The sequence below is a fragment of the Pelodiscus sinensis genome, chromosome 1 (genome assembly GCF_052426305.1).
Source record: "Pelodiscus sinensis isolate ZL-2025 chromosome 1, ASM5242630v1, whole genome shotgun sequence".
Classification (NCBI taxonomy): domain Eukaryota; kingdom Metazoa; phylum Chordata; order Testudines; family Trionychidae; genus Pelodiscus; species Pelodiscus sinensis.
In genome coordinates, this window is record NC_143052.1 from 83,143,484 (window position 1) to 83,167,895 (window position 24,412).

The following is a 24,412-nucleotide window of genomic DNA, read 5'->3' on the forward strand; positions in this document are numbered from 1 at the left end:
CAAAGAAGAGACAGGAAGGACTTCATTTTTTAAACTCTCATATTTAGGATCCCCTTTTAGGTAAACCACATTGACTTCTGTTTATCACAAAGGCAACAGAAATGTGCTTTGAACGGGGGTGCTGATCAGAGGCCGTCTGCATGGATGTTGGTGGAAGTTGGGGTGTCAGAGGATAGAAGGACTCAGGGTTGCTACTGAGCCTCAGCAGTGGGAACATTTTTCTACCTGTTCTTTGGTCTGCTCCTGGACATTGCAGAATCCACTCCAACTTTTTAGGTCCTACTTTCACCTTGATGCAGCTTGCAGAGAATGTCACATAGGGGCAGAAACATAGACCAGGGGAATTAGCTCACACTGCCCCCTTGTTCTGCCGCCTCTTGCTTATCCATCACCAAAAGGCTGAGTCAAATCTTCTGGGAATCTAATCTGTAGTCTTGATATTTCATACCTAACCCTTAGCCAGGCCCAACTGGCAAGAGAGAACATTGAAATACATTATAAAGGTAGTTGTAGCTGTGGATGAAATGGATGACATGTATTTAACTGGACCTTATTATCCAAGAAGGTTATCAGGCAATATATTAATAATGAATAGACTTTGTATAAAACAGCATCTAGAAATTGGGCCCATTTTATTTGTACACTAACTAGTACATAGTACAAAGAAACTTTTATCATGGGCCGTGGGGCAGATCGTTACCTGGTGACAATCTGGGCTTGCAGTTTTAGGGTATTATACTCTGTTGGCCTAAAAAAACGCCAAACAAACTGGGGAGAAATATCTTAAAGTCTCAGTGTTGAGATGTAGCTGTGTTTAAGTCCTTCCCATAGAACCAAGTAATAGTTAGAAAAGAAAAATGCAAAAATATTCCGATAAGTTTGTTAGCTGTCTTAATTCTGAGTTTTTGATTGCTGCTTACTTTTTTCTTGGAAACCTTTGTTTCTTCCTCTCTCAATTTTTTCCTGTTTACTTTAGAGAATTCCTTAGCTGATTTGGATGAAAGTTTAACTCTGGTGAGCATCTGACCCTGGGGGAAAAAAACAGAAAAAACTTTTTGATATGTTACCTAATTACTGAGGGCTAACTAGATAAACACAAACTGTTTATTATTTATATGACAGTAGCATCGAGGGTATGTCTACACTGCACACTATGATAAGCAAGCACTCAGGACCGAGGCCCTAGGACTCTGATAGAGAGTTGGGTCAGAGCCCAAATCTCCTTGTGACTGAGGTCCAAGCCCGGTCAAGTTGCAGACTTGAGTCAGAAGGTCTGAATAGTGCAGTAAGGACAAGTTAATATGGCTGTGAGACGGGGATCCAGCATCCAGTTTACAATGTAGTAGAGAAGCCTGGGCTTGGAAACTTTGTATATGTCTATGCTGCAAATAAAAAACAACAATAATAAAACCTCAGATTCTTGTGTCAGCAAGTCTGAGAGTCCAGATCTACTGACTAGAGCTTCCGGGGCTTGCAGAGCTTGTACTTGTGAGGCTAAACGTAGCAATATAGATGTTCCACCTTTGGGCTGGACTCTGAGGCTCAGCAAAGGGGCCTCAGCCCAGGCTCCAGTCCAAGTGAGAGCATCTATGTTGCTATTTTTAGCCCTTGTAGTGCCAGCTCTATGAGCAAGAGTCATTTGACCTAGGCTCTAAGACTCACTGCTGCAGAATTTATTTATTTAGCGTTAAATGTACTCACCAAGTCCACAAGCCTGAGTGCCGGAAATTCAGGTGTACAATGCAGTGTTAACATGACCTGATCAGACTCTGTTAGGTGCTGTACAAAGGCACCTTTTCATTATCTATGTGTAGGCTGCCTAGCAAAGTGAGGTCACACTCCTCTGACTGGGACCTCTAGGCCATACAGTGATACATATATCAATAACAACGAGGAGTCCTGTGGCACCTTATTGACTAACGGAAGTGTAGGAGCATAAGCTTTCGTGGGCAAAGACCCACTTCGTCAGATGCATGTACAGGGGTGGGTCTTTGCCCATGAAAGCTTATGCTCCTACACTTCAGGTAGTCAATAAGGTGCCACAGGACTCCTCGCCGCTTTTACAGATTCAGACTAACACGGCTACCCCTCTGATATATATCAATAACAGTAAGTGAAAGTGTCTGCCTCAATTTGTAAGTGCAGGCACTCATCCTTAAATATCTATTTTACAGCGAGTTACAATCAGATAGTAAGCATCTATCATATTGTTTTAAAAATTAACCTTATTGCTATAGGTGAACAAACAATGGTTAGAAATTGCAAAGAAAGGTAGTTTTGATTCTGATATAATAATGCAACAGGCTTGAGTGTTTCTTGGAAAACAGTTTTTATTTTAGAAAAAATTTCTGATACATTATCACTTAATAGGGCTTTATTATTAGCAAGCAGTTGATAGTTGTATTTGTGCTGTGCTTGCTAATAATAAAGCCCTATTAAGTGATAATGTATCAGAAATTTTTTCTAAAATAAAAACTGTTTTCCAAGAAACACTCAAGCCTGTTGCATTGTTATATCAGAATCAAAACTACCTTTCTTTGCAATTTCTAACCATTGTTTGTTCACCTATAGCAATAAGGTTAATTTTTAAAACAATATGATAGATGCTTACTATCTGATTGTAACTCGCTGTAAAATAGATATTTAAGGATGAGTGCCTGCACTTACAAATTCCTTTTTTTCCAGATTTCTTCTCACTGAGTCAGCATGTATCTCAATTGAAGTCAGCGTTGGACTGCTAATAAATAGAGGCTATATTTATCCATATCTATTAGCAAGGACTGCAAAGGGCAAAAGTGTTAAAACCAAAGGCTTCCTAACTCAGTGAAAACTCTTTAATTGCAAAGGTTTGTAGATTAACATTTGTAAAGGCCCTTGATTGCAAGCAGTTACAACCTACCAGTTCTTCTAACTGTGGAAGTGCCACATCCTGTAGTGGTGACAAAGACAATTGCACACGTTCCTGTTGCCACCTGTAGACCAAGCTAATAGCAAAGCGCCCGGCAACCCTCACAGTGATGTAGTCATTAACCTGGCATAAAACAAGAGGTCAGTCATATTATAATCCTAATCTTCATTTTATGGTTCAGGTGGGAGATGCTGCATGGTGTGATATCTCAAAATGTTAAACAGGGAAAGTTTGGAATTAGTCAGCCCAAATGAGGGGCCGTGATCAGTCTTTTTTGGTTAAATGTAGAGCCAAATTCTGGTTTTGTCTCGAAAGTAGATTAATGAAGTAATAAAGTTAGTTAATATACATATGGATTTTGACCAGAAACTGCTGCAGACCTCATATACAGATTATTCTTGTCCAGGACCAGTACTCTGGTCATGCAGAGGCAGGAAGGTGTGTACTAGTCATTGTCTAGTCATGGAGCATATGAGAAACTCTCCCAACCTTTAAGCCAACTTAAGAAAGTGTCTTTGTTTCTTGTGATGTATAAGGCTACAGAATCAGGCACAGATAAGCAAGAAAAATTCTACCCTATGCTTGTCATTTGGGCTTTATTGCCAATGAAGATGAGCACAATTTAGAAAGTGTCTGGTGTCTAGAATTTGTTTTGCACTTTTCACATGTATAGTACATTGTCACAAATCTGTGGTCTCTTAGGACTTCATTGTTGTCATTATACTGAAACAGCACGCATGGCAACAGCAAAAGCCAACTACTACAAAACCAAACTGTTCTACCCCCTATTTAAAAGGAAGCCTCTTAACCGTACCGGACCTATCGCACATACTTGCACAGTTCTGATTCTGTCCCATATAGAGCAGTACAGATGTGTAGTACAAATACTAACAAGTTCTCCAAATACATTTAATTTATCCTGTGACTAGAGAAGATTCAATACATTTTTATGATGGAGAATAATAATGTTTGACAGAATGACAGAAACAGACCCAAAGATGTTTCTATTATAATTTACTTCAATCTGGGTTTGTATATAAAAGATAAGATTTGAGATTTAATCTGAGGTTTCTCAGAATTTGAATTTTTGCAGGTTTTATGTGAAGACAACCTAATTAAACCATTTATAGAAGCTGCAAGAGTTTAAATGCTATTTTTGTGTGTTCCCAACTGCTCCTTCCTTTAGGCTGCTACCAAAGGAAATGTGAACTGAGAAGCAGAAACTGCTTGTTTGTTGGCTACCGCCTGTCATTTTGTCAGTGCTCTAGAATGGATACCTTGCATAAAGTACTAATCACATTGCCGATAGCTGTGTGTCAGGTAACATGCAACAAAATCTGATATAACATGTATGTGGTTGGTACATTTACATACTCTTTTCCTCAAGCACGCTTAAGGACTTTGGTAGCAAACGTTTAGTGTGACTGCTCCTTAGTGAAGCATAACTCCATTGAGATGTAGGAAAATGTTCCAGGAGAGTTTTGCAGAGAGCACACCTGGATATTCTTATTATATGTCCATTTTTAATGTGCTACATTCTTTGTCTGTGTAATGACTTATGGCTGTGAGTTTTGCATTGTGTAGAAAAATATTTCTTTTTATCATTTTTTCAAATTTGTTTTCTTTTATTTAGTAAGCTGTTTCCTTTATTATGAAAAGGTATACAGGAGTTCCCATATGACCTGCTTTAAACTGTGTAATGGTCTCATGTCACCTCTTATTTGTCTCCTTTCTTAACTGAATAGTCTTAACTCTTTTAATTTCTTGCTATATAGAAGTCTCTGTGTCTTTAGTAGTTTTGGTGGCCTTCTCTGGACCTTCTTGATTTCCCTTATTTTGAAATAGAATAACCAAAACAAGCAGATGATTCAGTGAGCGGGTGTATCATTGGTGCCTATAATGGCATTATATTTTAGTATTATTTTCTGTCCCTTTCTAAATACAGCCCAACATCTTACATGCTCTCTCGACTGCAAACGTGGATTGAGAAGATACTTTCTTTCAATTGTCTGTGATGATGCTTAGTCATTTGATAAGTTAATTTAAGAATCTATCAACACATGCCCACTGCCATGCCAGCGTTAGTGTCCTTTAAGAGGCCACTAGATTTTAGGAGTGGAGTGGACACTTATCCTTCACACTAGCAATATACATTTAAAGGAATTCCTAAGTGCAGAATCAATTATGAATGGGATTAGGTTAGGCAATGGGAGCTGCTGGGGATGGGAGGGTGCCGAGAGAGTGAGGTGTGCACTGGGAGCCTTCTAGGGAGGGCAAGGCCATGCTGCTAGCCTATTGGTGAGTGCTGTCGGTGACAGGAAGGCAGGGGAATAAGTATCACTCCAGTTTTCTCTCCTCTTCTTCTGGCCAGCTTCTGGGAGGCACTATTACAGTAAAACTCCAATAGTCCGGCATCCAATAGTTCGGCATTCCCGATAGTGCGGCATCAAAATGGCAAGAGCCTAGTGAGTGAGCTTCGGCAAAAAATGAGTCACAAGGTAACAGCGGCAGCAGCTGAACTGAGCAAAAAGGGTAAAAAAGGCTTAAAAAACCTAAAACATTACAGTATACTGTATACAGTAGGTACAATAAACAGAGTTAAGAACACTTTATATACAGTATATAATGTAGACAGTATATATATATATAACCAGTTTATAGTACCTCCTGATAGTCCGGCATATCTGATAATCCGGCACCACCTAGGTCCCATAGGTTCCGGATTATCAGAAGTCTACTGTAAATGGAACCAAATGCTTTTCTCTGTATGAAGCTTTGAACTAATATGCAAAAAATATCTCAAGCCACCTCTTTTTTTTTCTTGCTAACTGCCTGAAAATGCCCTCAAGTTTGCCCTAAAGTGCTGTGTTCAATTTCCAGTGCCTCTCTTTCAAATGTGTCCCTGATTTTTACCTTAATGTTAAGTATCTTTTAGCATTCTGGGCCTGATCCAACAGCCCTGGAGTCAGTGGGAGTCTTTCCATCAATGTCAATGAGAACGGGAGCAAGCCTAAAGTCAGGTTCAGTAATTTTTGCTATTAAACACACACAAAATATAAATTAAATGAAAACCCACATGTATTTTAAAAGCATAGCAACCCTATGGGAGACTGTTCTAAATCACTGCTTCTAGGTGCTTGGATGGTCTGATGGTCTTAGGAAATTGTTAGTCCTTATACCAATTCTCTGCAGCATTAGGCAAGTTATTTATCCTTTCCCTGTTTTGGATTCCACATGAGTAAAATACAGACAGCAATATTTACCTTGTTGCACCTGGATTGTTGGGAGTAATACTTTTGAAGATGAAAGCTGCTAAGTTTTATTATCCTTGCAATTAAGAAATTTCCCAAAGGGAAAATTATTTTCCAGAAGGAGAGAACAACAACGGAAGAATCAGGCTGATAAGTAGTACCTGCATTACAACTGGATCACTAAGCTTTCCCACTTGAGGCCATCTCCATTCCCTGACTATTTCTCCATCTCTATTAGTCACCATGCCTCCTTCTTGATTGAACATCATTGCAATGACGTTACTATAAACAACCAGAAACACAAAGCCGATTTTGAATGGTTTATGTTAATAAAATATCGGTAGTCCAAGGACTTCACTTTGATCTAAGAGTTTTTAATTAACATAACCCTATGCACATCCAGCACTTCATAGTGATTTTCATACACTCCACCCCTGTTAGGCAGATACATATTATCTCTGCTTTACAGATGGAGTAGTGAACCAAAGAGGAGTTAAATGGGTGTTTTAATAATTAAAGTGAAATGTGAGAATGTATGAGAAACTGACTAATGCATGGTGAATTTAAATACTTATTTCTACTGCACTATCCAAAGCATTACAATTCTTCATATGCCAAAACAAATTGGAAGGAAGAAAAGGAAAATAAGGAAAAGATAGTCGTGTTTATCAATCAGTCAATCAATCCATGTAGTTAGGATTCCTGAGTTGCTTTTTTAGGGAATCCTTCTGCTGTATTTCCCTTTTGTGTTCATTAGCAACAATAAGCATCCATTTACTTCTATCTCTGGCAGAAACACATCAGCTGACCTGTTTCAGTTCAGTGTTCTGAGAAGATGTCACAAATGGCAGAATAAAAGGAATAAGACAGAGCTAAAATTAGCATGCCAAACAATATGGCATGTATTTTCAATTAAGGGCCTCAAAATGAACTTTAGTTTTACTAAGCAATTATATCTTAATCACCATTATTATTCAAAACAGATGTGGTTCGACAATGCTACAGAAATATTTATTCTAGTACAAAGGACCTAATTCTAGCCCAATCTGTAAATACTTCCAAATGAGCCCCTCTCCATCCTTCCACAAAGGCACACAGATTACCTGTGATTTGGCAAATACTTAGAATGAACGTTAATCAAATACTGCATTTAACAAATAGTATTTGATGAATTCTCTTTGTGATAGTCATGAAACAGTGTAGGTAGGCAACTGTGTATGTGTGTGTTTGTTTTCCTGAGAGCTGTGGCTAGGGAATGAATACAGTAATCTGTGGCATGTGCCTTCGTGTCCCAGGTTATAAAGGACTTGCAGGGTAGCCTTTCTTCAAGTGTCTGAAGGAGCCAGTATTGGGATGGAAAATTTTTGCCAGATGATTCCATTGGTGTGTGTGGATTTTCTGGTATGTGCCTATGCCTTCTGTCCTTCGGTGATTTAGCTGATGGTGGTTGTATCACAATACAAGTCAGGAGCCAGTTTTGAATGATCTGCATTCTGCTTCAAAATCAGGCTGATGGAAGTTTTTGGTAGTTCAAAATTTCTGACTTTATGTACACTGCCATTCCATCAGTGTGAGCAAATCAAGGGTTTAGATGCAGAAAAACTTTTGCTACCCCAAATTGTGGTTGCTTTAGGCTTTCTTGGGGATGGAGTATAATTTTAATAGTTAAAAACTGTGACATAAAAAGTGTGATTCAAACCCAGATCTGTGGCTGTGAGATCAGATTGCATCATGCACATTCATTTATTCATGGCTTCAAGCATTATCTTAGGTTCTTCCATATTACTTATCAAACTTAATATACAGTATGTTAGCAAGTACTCTGAAATATAACTACTTACCTGTTATGAAGGCTAATACTACCATGTCCAAAAGGTGTAAAGCTTCCAAGTATTCTCTGATCTGGAGAGGCAGAGAATATATTGGTGTACACACCACCACGTGGGAGATCGGAATAGCTTTGGCAGACTGCAGGACACCCAGAAGGATAGCTGAAGGTACAGTTAAAGAGTTTTACTTTTAGCTGTTAATGAGAACTCTGGCCCTGGTTGTGACTTGGGTTATATGCCTGGACAAGGGAGTAAAAGAGGCTAAAAACACACTTTCTTTACAAATCTTGGGCTGTCTGGATGTTGAGTTCCATTGCATAGGAGTAAGCAGGGCTGATTCCATGTTTATCCCTCCCCCAGAGTGAAAGGGCAGGGAGAAGTGAAGAATAGACAGAGCCTAGACTCCAAACTCCAGCCTAGACTCCAAACTGTGTGAGCCAGCAGAGGCTGGGTGGTAATTTTCTGTTGGTTGAGGTCAGTGTCAAACTACTTGCCCTCTCATGAGGAAAGGGAGAGCTTGTGACTGAGAGGTATATTCTGTACCTAAAATCACAAATTAGCCCTGCAAAGTATCATTGGTAAAGGTCTATCTGTTCATGTTCACAGGATTCCATTGTATCACCTGGAGACTTAATTTATTTTCAATGAACAATTCACTACTACTGTTCATATGGTTTATTGACTCCAGTTGCTATGTGGGAGACCTGGAGTGGGAAGCAAGTACACTTTGTATACAAGGAAAGCACTGCCGCCCTACAAAGGGACGTTCTCCAAGCCTTCGGGGGTTGGTGGTGTAAACGAGTTGTATTGCTCACAGCTTACTGCTGACCAGTTTCAAAAGGATGCAGCTGGTGTAGCTTTAAAAATAGAGAGCAATGGCAGCCCAGAATGATGGAGAGGGGAAAAAAATAAATTTTGCGATTAAATTTCCTTTAATTTGTTGCTAATGAACATAGGAAAGTGTGTGAAGACAAGGCTTCTGATCTCCTGCCCTGTGATCATCTAAAATCAACCAATAAACTTACACAGTGGGGTTTTTTTAAAAGCAGAGTCCCAAATACAATAAAAATTAGATTATCGGAGCCCCTTTCATCCAAAACTTTCAGCCCAGTGTTGGCTCTAGATCCCTTATCCACTGATATCCCTTTATATATCTTTAACCTCTTATATGCTTACATGGTATAACTTACCCACATCCATCCATTTCTCATCTGAGGAAGTGGGTTTTGCCCATGAAAGCTCATGATACTATATATGTAATTTTGCTAGTCTCTAAGGCTATGTCTAGACTGCAAGCCTCTTTCAAAAGAGAGCGTCTAGACTGCACGTTGAACTTTCGAAAAAGCGGCTTGCTTTTTCGAAAGAAAGCATCCAGTGAGTCTGGATGCTCTCTTTTGAAGAAGCCCTATTTACATTCAAGAACGCCTTCTTTCGAAAGAGGAACTTTCGAAAGAAGGCGTTCTTCCTCGTAAATTGAGGTTTACCGCCATCGAAAGAAAAGCTGCGTTCTTTCGATTTAATTTCGAAAGAACGCGGCTGCAGTCTAGATGCAGGTGAGGTTTTTTCGAAAAAAGGCTACTTTTTTCGAAAAAACCCCTGAGTCTGGACACAGCCCAAGGTGCTACAGGAATACTCGTATTTTTAAAGTTACAGACTAACACAGCTACCTGTCTGAGACCTTTGAGTTATAGTTTAGCCTATGCCCCATGCACACAGTACAGAGCAAGGGGCAAGATTTTAAACATTTCCCTAAGGGTTTAGGTGGATTTTGGTGGCAACTGTGAAGAACAATATTTTCTTCTCACTCCAGGACAACAGAAAAGGTTAATGCCATTAGCTTCCATACTCAGAAATATAACCTCCCCCTTTCTTGGCTTTTCAAAATTGGGATCACTAGCCATTGATTCCAGCCATGGGTACATTGATATCTGCTTCCTCCTCCCCTGCACATACACCCTGGATCCACTGACTGTCCTGACTTCCTCCCTGTTATTAAGTAGCACTTATATTTCATGTAGTCGAGTGCAGAACTTCCAACACTCAGCCCTCTATCAGCAGCACTAGTAGGGTTGCCAGGTGTCCGGTTTTGAAACGGACAGTCCAGTATTTGCGCTTTCTGTTCAGGAAACAAATTGAGAAAATATAAATGTCCAGTATTTTCTAAATAAGATGTAATGCAGATTGTGATATAATGTCAAGTGTGTCTGGTATTTTTGTTTAAACCATCTGGTAACCCTAAGCACTAGCAAGACATGGAATCCCCTGGGTAAAAAGGGACGTTTCCTACACTAGTCACCATGCAAGCCCCCATGTGTCCCGTGGCCTTCAGGCCCCACCTAATCAAGAGAAGGCCCATTTTGGAGTGCCAGCCTGTTCCTCTTCCCTCATCAGATTCCCCTCCCCCACATATTGACCAATCAGTTGAACAATGGCTGCTGTGAGTGAAAGGGATTCCTCCAGCCAGTCCAACTTGGAGCTAGAGAAAGGCGGTAGGTTCCTCTGTCTGTCTTTCTCACCATTCCAAAGGCTTATGGCTGACAGGGGAAATGGGAAGAGAAATTCTTGAGTTTTGGACTGATGCTACACAGCACCAGACAGGCTGCTAATTATCTAATCATTAACAAGTGACTCTTCCTTCCATGACATCTATGTAACCAGAGGTGGAGGACCTTCCTCTCAGCCCTCCTTAGTGATAGTTCAGGCACCAGAATCCATGTAATCAGAGAATGTGTGTGTGAGGTGTTAGGAGAAAGGGCCCAGTGGCCAGCAGCAGCTACCAAATTGGTAATAGTGCTCAAGATTTTGGCTGGCAGGAAGGAATGAGAGGGACCAGAACACCGTGCAGATGTCCATTTGCTTTGTCAAGATATGACTCTGACGGTATGCATCACTGTTATCATTTCAGGGCAAGGCAAGAAATAGATAAACAAAATGGTGATGTCTTGCTCTTTTAAATTTACCTATGATTTAATATTTAAACAAAACATCTTCTGAATCCTTGTATTTTGCCTCTTGAAACCCTTCCCAAATCTTCTGACCATTGCTATATTTCACTTGTACTGTAGGAACTTAAAGGATATTAAATCAAAGATGAGCCATCTATCAGCCTGTAATGTAGCTTTTGTAACGTTGGGACTGCTTGCTTGATGGCTGGTATTTGGGGTTTTCCATTCAGTAGCTCAAATAAGGTCTTGCAGGTCCTCTCCTTAAATTTCTTGGGAATATTTTCTCTCACAGCATCACCATAATGCCGGAGAATAACTGGTTGGTCAAATCCCGCTTCTTTCAGCTTAGATATCTGATTGTTTCTGTTGAGACAGGGAAGAAAGAAAAACAGACCTATAATATTAATGATAATTTCTCAGTGAGCTAAATCCTAATAGTCTTACCTATGCACAACTTCCACTAATTTAAAAATGTTTGTCCAGAGTAATAGCTACAGGATTTACTTCACTGTTTCCCCAATTTAGGGTGAGATTAGCAAAGATACTATCTTAATTGGATATTCACATCCATTAGTCAGCTTTGACAATCTCTACCTTAGCTACTCAGCCATCAACTGCTGGCACTGCAGTGGTCAGAATCTCCCCCAATGTGCCTTGGTAATACCAAAATGCAGGACAATGTAGCACTTTAAAGACTAACAAGATGGTTTATTAGATGATGAGCTTTCGTGGGCCAGACCACGAAAGCTCATCATCTAATAAACCATCTTGTTAGTCTTTAAAGTGCTACATTGTCCTGCATTTTGCTTCAGCTACCCCAGACTAACACGGCTACATCTCTACCACTATTGGTAATACCAGCATCTCAATGAAGTGCTTGTTTACTATTAGTAGTAGCACCACTGAAGCAGTGATTCTCAAAGTGCATCTGCAAGCCACTAGTGGTCTGCAGCCAGCTTGAGGCTCAGCCTCTGCCCCCTGCAGTGGGGGGCCCATGCTGCTGCTCCAGCTCCCATCCCTCCACGTGAGGTTGGAGTGCCAGCACTGCACCTGCCCAAGTCTCGTGGGCTGAATCCAGCTCGCAGGGGGAGCAAGCGGCTCTGCGCGCTGCCACTCCCCTCTCCCTGACTAGGGGAATAGGAGCGCAGGGAAGTGCTGCCTGGAGGCTTTCTCCACTGCTTCCATTGGCTGGAATGTGGCCAAAGGGAGCAGTGGGAAGTGGTGCCTGGGAGTGGCGGGAGGCACAAAGCCAAGTAAGCGCCCCCACCTCATCCTCCTTCTGCATAGACCCTCACTCCCATCCTCCTCACACACCCTCCTGCCAAGACCCTGTACTCCCAGCCTGTTCCTACACCCTCCCTTGCTTCTGAACCCTCCCTTTTGGCCAGACACCCCACCCCCAGCCTACTCCTGCATCCTCCCCCCTAGCCAGATACCCCACCCCTGGCCTGCTCACACACCCTCCCTTCCACCCAAATACCCCACCCTCAGCCCACTCCTGCACCCAGCGGGGCTGATAGCTAATGCAGGTCCCAGGGCAGGTGTGGGAGAGGCTCTGCACCCTCAGAGGTGGGGCTGAGAGTAGTCAGTCTTTAGCACCAACTGGATTGCAGAGCTGTCCCCTCTTCCCCAGCTGCCAAAACCATGCAGAGTGGCACTCTGGTGCTCCTGAAGCAGTTCAAAGGAGTTCCGGAACCCTTTAAATGGCCGGGCGCCAGGGCAATTGTCCCCTTCTCCCCACCCCATGTCAGTGGACCTGCCTGTACCCTACTTTCCCGACCAGGGCCCTCACCAACCACCCTTCCTACACACATTTTATCATCATGGGTGGTTGGCTGGTGGTCTGTGGAAAGGTTTGCATTTGTCCAAGGGTGGGCAGTAGGCCAAAAAGTTTGGGAATGTCTACACTTGCTCCCTAGTTCGAACTAGGGATGCAAATATAGGCGACCAAAATTGCAAATGAAGTGGGGATTTAAATAACCTGTGCTTCATTAGCATGATCTCACCTGCGTGTTACTCCTCCCAAGAGCTGTTTCGAAAGTGAAAGTGCGTGCTGGGACGCATTAGTTCGAACCAAACCTCCTAAGTAATGTTAGTTCGAACCAAGGGGTTTGGTTCGAACTAACGCGTCCCGGCACACACTTTCACTTTCGAAACAGCTGTTGAGCAGAGTAAAGTGCTGGCAAGATCATGCTAATGAAGCGCGCAATATTTAAATCCCTGCTTCTTTAGCAATTTCGGTCACCTACATTTGCATCCCTAGTTCAAACTAGGGATGCAAATGTAGATGTACCCTTTAAGAACCACCGGTCAAGTGGCCTGCATGCACATTCTAACCTTTGCTTTTACACCAATTCACTCAAGAGGCCTTGGGTTAGTGTCATTTGAATTTTACCTCAGTTTCCCTATCCATAAAACAGTGACTGCAAGCCTTTTAATAATGTGAGGATTAATTAGTGTTTATAAAATACCATTTCAAATGTATTATAATTATTATGTACACTAATTGCTAAAACCATATACATTTAGTCTTAAATATCATTTTTATCCAATTTACGATAAAAGGGACACAGAAACCCCTGTTTGATACATTTGTATCTGAGCTTGTCGTAGTCTTGTCACTGCCCAGGCAAAAGGTGCTTTCCATTCAAGATCTTCAGAGTCAGAATGCTGGAAACTCCAACCTTAACAAACAACATGAGAGTTTAGAATTTGATATAACAAATGCCACCCTGTCTTTTAAGAGTCAATCCCATTCTATGGCATTAAGCAATAACAATGTATGGCTCACTGGTATGATTTTAAAAAATTATTAAGTCTTGGGAGTTTATGTTCTTAACCAGCTTACAGGCAGTCCCCGACTTACGTCGGATCCACACTTACGAACGGGGCTTTTCTCGCCCCAGAGCTCGCGGGCGGTGGGACCGCCCAGAGCGCACCGGTCCCGCCACCGCGTCCTCCAGGGCGAGAAAAGCTGCTCTGGGTCTCCCTGGTGTGCTGGGGGAGACTCCCCAGCACAGCAGGGAGACCCGAGCAAAGCCGCGCAGGCGGCGGGACCCCGCTGCCCGTGCGGCTTTGCTCCTTTGCCCCGGAGACAGGAGCAAAGGAGCAGCAGGGAGACAGGAGCAAAGCTGCAGAGGCGGCGGGACCTCTGCGCCTCCGCGGCTTTGCTTGGGTCTCCCTGGTCTGCTGGGCGGGGAGGGGGCGCAGCTAGTGCGCGCCCCCCCCCCTCCAGCAGACCAGGCTTTTGTTGTGGGACGCCTGGGGTAGAGCAGCTGGGGTGCTGCCGGGTTGGTCCTGCAGGGACCTACCCGGCAGCGCCCCAGCTGTTCTGTCCCAGGAGTCCAGAGTCAGCCGCTGTTGAAACTGATCAGCGGCTGATTCCAGGAAGCCGGGGGCAGGGCAACTCTGCCTAGGGCTTCCTGTAGTCAGCCGCTGATCAGTTTCAGCAGCGGCTGAATCTGGAGCCAGTTCCGACTTACATACAAATTCAACTTAAGAACAAACCTATAGTCCCTATCTTGTACGTAACCCGGGGACTGCCTGTATTTGCTTTGCAGAAGAAAAGTGCCTTCTACGCTCCTTTAGGTGAAAAATAAAGACATCTACTCAGACCGAGGGCCTCAAAGGACTGGGTGAGTCAGATAAGATTCAGTTGAGAAGTTTATCAGAACTCCAAGCCCTCTTGCAACTTTTTATTTTCCCCACAGCCTGAGTGGCCTGGCGCTGTTGCTCAGATGGGCTGGATGCAGCACCCTGTTAAGTCTTTAATAATGCCCCAAGCTTTAGCTAGGAGTCATTGAGAAGTGAGCCACAACTACACCTTTGATTCAGTGGTATGGGCTGAAGTGGTATGGGCAGCAGTGAGGCTGTCACTAGAGAACCTTTCTTTTCTGGGTATGTTTCTATCTGGAGTCCACTATGACTGCAGCTGCACTGGTCTCTGGGTCTCTATTGCACAGATCCTAGCTCAGCTCGCTGCAGCATTAGTTTGTAGGTGTAGTTCCAAAGGGCCATACTAGCGCTCAAGGGATTGTGAGAGAAGAGGTAAAATACACACAGCTCCCTGATAAGCTCGACCATTTCCATAGCATTTTCTCAGGACCAGGATGAATGGTCAAAGTTTGAACTTTGGGCAGCCAGTCAATTTTCTCCTGGAGCACCCAGCAGAGGTGATGGATGATATATATAGCTACAGACTGCCAGAGGACGCGCCAAACAACTGATGGAATTCATTGGCAAAGTTCAGCTTCCTTGACTCTGAACCATTCATGGTGACGTAAGCTAGGTGACAAGCTGCTTTTGGGTCAGAACAACAGGCATAGGATGGTGAGACCCAGTGGTTTGGGGGGTCTAGCAACAATGGCTGCAAAGCTTCAAAATGGAGATGAAATCATGCAGCAACAGACCAACTGAATGGAAGTTTCTTTCACCACAAAAATGAAAGGATGCCCTGAGGAAGCTGGTTGCTCCAGAGAGTTACTGACTGGTTGGGCATTAGTATGGGGCTGGGAAATCCCTAGTAGATACTGTTGTGGTGGAGCTTTGCAGAACAATATATTAAGTGCTGAAAGGGGTGCAACCAAGATGGCAAATGCTCCAGAGATCATAGAGAAATTTGAATAATTGGGCTGCAACAAGCAATCCAGTCAGCCCAGGAGCATATTAACAGAACAGAATGCTGTTCTATGGTGGCAACAATCCTTGCTGAATCACCACGATAATTCCTTTATGTTCACATACCCATGGAAAGTGCACAATGCCAAAATATCTAGTGACTCTGGGCTTTTCAGCCTACTGCATAGATATTCATGGATCCTCCCTCCCCTCGAGGCTGAGCAAGCCTGTTCAGCCTTGTCCAGCCCAGCAATGTAAGGATCCCATGCAGAGTCATTTTCACTAAGCTGCCAGATGAACTCCACAGGAGTTAAGGGGAAGAAAGTGGATAAAATAACATTTTTACCCCCCCCCCCTTTTTTTAACAAAGCAACATTTTTAAAGAAGTCTGAGAAATAATACAAAATAAAACAGGGCTTAACTTCAGATCATGTTTCTGGGACAAACAATCTATAGCCAGAGTTTGTTTAATACACTGTGATTTACATTAAAGTTGATACATTACAGACCACACACTGATGGTTTTCACAAACACTTAACACCAAGGAGACTGAAAGTGACCACTTTCCTCTAAAACATTTATCGACTTTGGGATTTTAGCCTTCTAGAAGCAAAGCACCTTACCTTTTTCTTCAGAAAGTTTTGATGACAGTGAGAAACTGATTGTGACAGGTAAATGAGTATCATGTTGTACAACAGGAGCTAAACAAGAGGAAAAAAGGAAACAGAATGCACTTGTAAACATGAATACACGTGGGTATTTTAAAAAAATATATGTTTTCTCATTTAAGTAGAAAAACTGCAATTGCATACGAAAAGCTTAACAAGACTTGTCCAAGACCAGTGGCTCTGCCCTGATTTTATTGTGACATTGATGAACTTTCTTGGCCCAATATTTCTTTGCGGTCTCACACACCTTGAAATGGGAAACAGTAAGTGCTTTGATAAATGGTTTGAAACAATGCCTAGTTTCGCTGTAGTTGTTATACTAAGTGTTTGTACCTCTAGCTTTAGCTTCAAGGCTATTTTGCAATGTTCTAAAGTAATATTTCTCAGTGAGTCATAACATAGCCTTACATAGTCTAGCAGGAAGATTTTTTTTCTGGAAGCTCCAAGGTGGCCACATTCTTTAACCTAAATATTAGACCAAAACATAGTTGCGCATTCTACTTGCCTTTGTTTCCTAGAGGATTATTTGGTGCCATTTCAGGATTCTTTTTTTCCTTCCCACTATCTGTAGGTAAAACACTCTTCTTCCGCCAGCCTTTTGCACACTGAATCATTTCATGATCCACATATTCAGACCTTGGTGCTTTCTTGTCACACTCTTCTGGTGTTTGGCCTTTCCCTGATCTTGTGCTTTTGTCCTTTAGGGACTGCTGGTGCCGTTTACTGTAATCAGCACCTTCAGTGAGCTCCTTCCAGCTGTAGTTCAGGAGATTTACAATTCCCTGAGGGAAAATGATGTCATAGCTAGCAAAGAGGTGCAATATTTCTCCGAGTTCATGTAAGATGGTGGGAGCCATGGATTTATATTCAGCCAACAAGCTCATCTGTATTTCTTCTTCTGCTGGAAGAATTGAAGGTTTTGGGGAGAACTTTGAGCTGGGAACTTCACTAATAGTTTTGAATAGGGAAGAGCTAGATGTCTGAAGCAGAAATGGATAATTCTCTCCTCTTGTTGTATCCTCTTTTAAGAAACTATCTTCATTTTCTTCCACATGTTTTCCTTTACATCCAGGATTGCTGCATTTGTGCAAGCTGGGTAAAAAGACAGGATACCTTTTAAGTAACAATTACTTTTGTTAACTAATATATCCAGGGAGTAGACAGAAGACAAAGATGTTAATTTCAGGAGTCACTTCACATAGTGATGCCAAACTGAATTAATAAGGGCACAGTTTTATTTTGTCACACACTTATGGTTTTCATAAACAATTTTCTTCTCATAAATAAAGTTAATAACAAGTAAGTTCAAGGTTCTGCTTTTTAATTACTTCCATTAAATTGGGCTTTGGGTGTCCAAGGAATGCTTTGCAGGTTCCTGGTAGATTTTATATATACACTCTTTTCTTTATTTTTTTCACTTCAGAAATAGAAATATCATCTCTGATCTTCCATGATTGTGGAAGGTCTTTGAACATACTTATTCTGAGCTCCCACAGTTCAGTGAAAGGGATAGAGGTGTTCAGTCATTAGCAAATATATCTTTTATTGAAAATAGGTCATAATAATAAAAAAAAAAGTTCCAGACCCCACTCCAGCAAACACTTATTCAGGTCTTAATTTTAAGTAGGGATGTCAACATGTAGTCGATGACATGATTAACTGATAAATTGGGCTTATCCGTTAATCATGTTGACTACACACATCCCTCCTTGCTGCATCTGTATCAGAGAGGCTGGCTTTAAGCAGGCTTCTCACGAGTACCAGATCTGCCTCAATGCTGCTTCCTCTGATACAGAGGCAGCAGCATGGAGGGTGAAGGGGCAGGCTGGAGCTGATATGTGTAGGCCCTGCTCCCAGGGGACCTCTGCCATCCCATGCTGCTGCCTCTGTCACACAACAGTTAGCAGTTACACAACTATTCGATAGTCCCCAGGGATGGGCCAGCAACCAGTGGGCTCCCGGCCCCACTCCTGAGGAGCCCCCTGCCACTACGTGCTGCTGCCTCTGGTATTAGAAGCAGTAGTATGGGGCGGCCGGCAGCCAGACTACGTGGTGAACTGGTTTTTAAACTGGCTCCCCTGGACAACTGGATCCCACCTGCTTCCCTGTGCTGCTACCTTTAATATAGAGTCATGTTACTGCTAAGATTTCATGCAGTTACACAACTATTCAATTACATGAAATGTAAGGGTATGTCTACACTACCACCCTAGTTCGAATTGGGGTGGTTAATGTAGTCAATCAAAGTTGCAAATGAAGCCCGGGATTTAAATATTCCACGAGGAGTAACGGTAGTTCGAATTAGAAAGCCTAATTCGAACTACCTACTCGGTGCCGCGTGTAGCCGCGGGCATGGAGTTCGAACTACCGGGGATTTAAAAATGGTGGCTCCCGGCAAAATGCAAATGAAGCCCGGGATATTTAAATCCCAGGCTTCATTTGCAACTTCGATTGACTACATTAACCACCCCAGTTCGAACTAGGGTGGTACTGTAGACATGCTTAAAATTAGGGATTTTAGGGTCTGGTTAGTTTCAATGGGAATCGTTCAAATACTTAAAGCTAGTCATGTGCATAAGTGTTTGCTCAAGACCCTAAATGATCTGGCTAAAATTTTCTGAAATGCCAAAGTGATTTAGGAGCCTGAATCCCATTTTCAAAAATGACTTTGGTGCTGAAGAGCTGCAGTCTCAGTGAAATCAAATAGGTTCCTAAGTCACTTTGGTGTTTCTCAAAAATATGTCCTCTGACTAAAAATCTCTTTTCCTCTCAGTTGTTCAACTTTTGCTCTCTTGATTCTTGTGATGTCATAATTTCAGTAGTTCTCTATTCTACATAGAATAGAACCAACAAAACCTGAATTTCTAATGTAATAACCAAGAAGTCCTCCCTCACTTCTGCCTTTTTGAAATTACAGGTTGGACCTCTATGGTCTGACACCCTTGGGAACTGACCAGTCCTGACGGAGGGAATTTGTTGGACCAGTGGAGGTCCCCTGCTACCAGCTTCCCAGACCACTTTCTCTCTCCGCTGCTAGCCCCAGCCACCCCTCCACCAGGCTGCTCTGCTGCTGCAGCCCCAGCAGCCCGGAATGCCCCAGCCCCTCTATTGGGACAGCCATGTCCCTGGCACTGACTCCTCCTACTGGGGCTGCTGCGACTGCCATGTCCCTGGCTCTGCTACTGGGGCTGCCATGGCCCCTGCTGCACTACTGGGGCTCTCGTGCTGGTCCCAGCCTCAGCCCTGCTGGGATCTGAGCCACCAGCCCTCTTGCCACTGGGGCCAGGGCCAGCCTGAGCCATTCTTGCGCCCTGGGCAGTGGGCGCGTGGTGCATGCGCGGACCCGCCTCCGGGCGGCAATCTATGGGGGGCGCCTGATGCGGCGCCCCTCACCACTTCAATCAGGCGCCCCCCCATAGGTTGGTGCCCCCAGGCAGTTGCCCGGCTAGCCCCCCCCTTAATCTGGCCCTGACTGGAGCTCCCAGCCAGGATTGCCTGATCCAGGAACACCCGTGGTCTTGCTGGACCATGGATGTTGCTGGATGGGGGAGTCCTGGTTTTGAGAGGTCCAGTCTGTACAATCTCTGTCCTACCTTTTGTAGGATTGAATACAAAGAAATATAGAAGTAGAAGAGTTTTTTTAAACAGGCACAAGACTTTTATTTCTTTGCAATTCACGTTTAACTCTAGCAACTTAGTGCTTTTAGCCAATAATTCCATAGGGCATGCCATAAGGTTACTACTGAGCAAGGTAGAGGAAATTCATGGAAGCATCATTCAAAAAGAATTTTATAAATTAATTACATGGTATAAAGTGACTTGTAAATTAAAAACATCATTAGCATGCCAGTGCTGGAGATTTTCCATTAATTTGTGACAACTAGGGAGTGTTTACCCGAAAGGTGAATCCATCTCTCTCGAGGAAATGGTATCAGTTTTAAAAATCAAAACAAATACTTCTGTGAAGCACAATGCATAAATAATCCACCAGCAAAAACTAATTCACATATGTCAAAATATTCACACCTTTCCCCTGAGGAATCCTGCTGGTTGAGTATTGCCTCAGAGTGAATCAGACGGCAGATGAGACTTTATGAAATTCAAATAGTGCCAGGCAAATTAAGGGAGCATCTGTATTAGTTTAAGCATCAGCAAATTAGAAATGATTTCACCTTTTTTAAATAAATAGAGCATCTCTCAGGTCATTCGTAGTCAGAGCAGACTTTTGCTTGATTTGTGGAATCTGTAGACATCCACCAAGGGGCATGACATTATACTGGTTTGATTTAATGTAGGGGTGCCATAATAAAGGCAGGCTATTGAAAGTGCTCGTCACTTCCTGTATATTGCATCCAGGATGGCAAGGACTGATTTAAAATAATTTTTCTGATAGCTAGATATGGACTAAAGACGATTCTTATATTTAGCAAATCGTTCCATATGTTTTATTATGTTTATATGCATCACCGCAGTGCTTTACCTTTACAAAAAGAGCCATGCACTAATGTAGGCCCAGTTCCTGCAACTGGACCTGTGGAGATAATACCCCAGTCACCTTTTGTGGGGTGCCGTAAGCAGCTCACATAGATCGTTTCAAGACCTAGTACTAGGTCATTAATCTGAAAAATTATAGATGCCAACTCCATGAATGCTCCAGTCCTAGAGCACCCATGGAAAAAAATGGTGGGTGCTGAGCACCCATTGACAGCCCTCCTATCAGCTCTTCCCCCTCCTCTAGCACCTCTTACCTCCTGACATTGCTGCCAATCAGCACTTCCCCCTTCCTCCTAAAGCCTCCTTCCTGCCATGGATCAGCTGTTCCACAGCATGCAAGAGGTGCTGAGGATAAGGAGAGCGGGAGTGAGGGCAGGGCATGTTCAGTGTAGGGGGCAGAATGGGGCTGGAGCCTTGGGAGAACGGGTTGCGTGTGGGTGGGACTGGGGCAGAGCACCCCTGTACACATCAGAAAGTCAGTGCCTACTTGAACAGTACCCCAACAATTCAGTTAAGTGCTATCTCCATTTTACAGATTGGGGAACTGAAACACAGAGAGATTAAAGAACTTGTTCAAGATCGCACAGTGTATTAATCACAGAACTAGGAATTAGAATGTAGGAGTTCCTGGCTCTCAGTCCTCTGAACTATTCATCACACCAGGCTGCTTTCAATATCAGTGTAAGCTCCATAGGGTAGGAATGTCTTCTTCATTATTATTATCTGTTATTTGTATTATAATAGTGCCTGAAAAGCTCAGCCAAGGCTTTGACCACTTTCTGCTAGGAACTATGCAAACCTGTAGTAAGAAACAGTCTTTTTCTTCTCTGAAGAGATTGCAAGTATCATATGGTGCATTTCTCTGAGGTTTCCTACATTTGCAGAGTTGAATTATAACCATTAGATATTTTAATTTAAAAATAATCATCATATTGACACAAACTCAAAGGGAGATTTTTCAAAGGCACTAATGGGAGTCCAGAGAAGTTGGGTGATGTCTTAACCCATTTATGCCTTTGGAAATTTTCTTCTCAACTACTAATTGATGGGAACTGACTCATGCATTGCCACTGAGATCATATGAACTCCCTTACCTGGGAATAAAACTTGTGGGATGAGAATTTATGGTATGTGAATTGAAATCAGTGGGTAGTCCTTTCTTGCCCCGCTCTTTCGTTCTTGATATCAGCTAAAATAAAAAATATATTTCAGATTAAACATGCAAATGCTGGAGGGGGAAGGGACAATCATGCTAAAGCTGAAAGAAAATACCTGGTCAAAGAAATATACAGGTCCTGGCTCCAGGGTTACAGGCAATGGCATTTTTCTCCCTTTGTTCTAGAAATATGGGAACATGGCTATGCCGAGAGAAAGTGGGAATGAAAAGTGTTAGTATTTGTGGCAATATAATTAATGTAACATTATTTTTTCATTGCGAAACCCTGAAAATCCTTTCCAGTTAATGTAGTAACCACTGCCATAGAAACAGCAACAAAATGCTGCATAATTACTTTAAAAATGTTCTAGCTGTGTTTAAAATTATATGAAGTTTTAAAAAATCAGTTTATCAATCTTTGACACATTCAGGTTCATACTGCTCCAAACTAGCCTCCACAACTCCTTGTGGCACATTGTCTGTAAAGACTCAAGACTTCAGAAAATATTTTATTTGGTTTATTATGTGAATATAAATGTAGGAGTGGGGCCTAAAACGTGTATGTGGAGATGTAGATAAACTGAAATGGCTATTTATCGAGTAAATAATCTGGGTATTTAAAAAGTGTAGATCTAGACAATAGACTGGAAATTGGTTTTTTTCCAGTTATGTAACGTTAATCTTACCACATTTAAAAAAATAATTGTTCCTAAATGAAATGCAAGGGAGGATGCAACTGCACAAAAGTCGACCTGTTGAATACACAAAGATCTGCATTTGAACATGATAGAATGATTTGTCTTCGTTCGTATGTACAAATGACAGTCTGTGTATGCCAGTGTATGTTTTTTTTTGCAGCAAGACAAAGGACCATAAATTTTAACAAATACACTCACTGTGCTCTTTGAAAATCTGGCCTCAAAATTACTTTAAAATTGTGACACAAACTGATCCAAGACAGGAAGTTCAAAAGTCAGGTTAACAAGATGCACATCAATTATGGCTTGTTGAAGAAGATCCATGTCAATGACCAGGATTTAGAAGAAGAGATTGCTAGGATTAAGTTTGAGTTTCTTGGCTTCTATCAATTGCATCACCTTAAACTTTAATTGCATATACTTTTTTCTGCTTTAAATACAAGTTTTGAAAATGAACTTTTTAAAAATTATAAGAGCTATTTATTTTGCTCATGTTACAAAGTCAGATATGTTTAACAATATCTATAACTCACATAATTAATAGTACTGTTTATTTTACATCGCGGAATCTAGTAGAAAAACATAGGACCAACCTCCTTTCTCTGTGTTCAGAAATGGAGTGAGGATAGAATCTCTCCCTCTCTCTCTCTCAGAATGAGCAAGTAGTCCTGTGGCACCTTAGAGACTAATAAATATATATATATATAGTATCGTGATTTTTTTTTATCGGCAAAACCCACTTCTTCAGATGAGCTTGAGGGGATGAATACATAAAAGATACGTTCTCTGATATAGTAGGCTTCTTTCTTTATCGAGCATCTACTTTTATTTCATCATACATCTCCAATCCCTGTGGCTGATGCTGATATCTTTACTCATGTGAGTAGCGTCAGTGGGTTTACACATGAGTAAAGGCTGAAAGTTTGGGACCTAAGCTTGGAAGAGAAGTACTAAGATGTAATAAACTCACAATTGAATGAATGAAATTTAGCAACAGAAGTACCTTTGATAATTATATATTCACACTCTACTTCCAACTTGGATGTAGTCTGTTCATTTCTTGTTTCCCCCTCCATTTCCCTTATACCATACACATGTAAAGGACACCTCCCTTTCTTGGCATAAATATATGACCTGAATGAAGAAAAAAGCATAACATACCTTGAAAGAAGCCTTTTCTTGAAGATCAGAACTTCTTTGGCTAGTCAAATGATGTAAATGCAAACTGCCTTCTTACAAAGCGAGAAAAGGAGTTGTGTCAGTCTGCTGTCTTTCAACACAGAGTTTAAAGTCCCGTTGCTTAGTAACGATGTACTGTAGTCAGCTATAATCCGTTTTCCTAACTTCTCCAGCCACTCTATGCTTTTGTCTGGAGTGTTAGCTGTCAGTTCTTTCCTCCACCCCTAAAAAATTGTTTTTGTGTATTTCTTTATCAAGACTTTATCATCCATCTAATACAATGTTATGTGGCTACTGGCTAATAGCATATCATATTTCAAAACACAGAGTTACCTAACATAACACAGTGTAAATGGACAACATTAATGAAGAAAGGGCCCAAAGTTGTGACTTGGTGATTGCATCCCTAAGATGTAGATAGCCCTGAGCTCTTCTAGCAGGCAAGCTCACCAGCATACAGTTATGGGGCCATAATTAGAATTCACTATAATTATATTAAGTCAATTCTGTTGCTTAATTCCACTTTATTAATCCTATGATTTTTAAAATGTAGTTCCTATTTATGGTGTTCTGTTGTGCATGCCATCCTGATATTCACTGCCACTAATGAGTTACTCATTCCAGTTTTAACTCATCCCAGTTCTTTCATTTCTTCTGTAATTTTTT

At 41.9% G+C, this 24,412-nt stretch overlaps 1 protein-coding gene across 1 annotated transcript in view; it reads right to left on the minus strand.

The window, feature by feature from the left end:
* LOC102456527 (uncharacterized) overlaps window positions 1-22,411 on the minus strand; it is a 52,444-nt gene extending 30,033 nt beyond the window's left edge. Inside the window, 10 exon segments of the mRNA XM_089779813.1 lie at window positions 921-1,028; window positions 2,900-3,031; window positions 6,321-6,441; window positions 8,001-8,150; window positions 11,069-11,296; window positions 13,524-13,617; window positions 16,175-16,252; window positions 16,725-17,311; window positions 21,808-21,902; window positions 21,986-22,411. Coding sequence (XP_089635939.1) covers window positions 921-1,028; window positions 2,900-3,031; window positions 6,321-6,441; window positions 8,001-8,150; window positions 11,069-11,296; window positions 13,524-13,617; window positions 16,175-16,252; window positions 16,725-17,311; window positions 21,808-21,902; window positions 21,986-22,036 — 1,644 coding nt within the window. The 5' untranslated portion in view covers window positions 22,037-22,411.
* Between the last annotated feature and the right edge of the window lie 2,001 nt (window positions 22,412-24,412).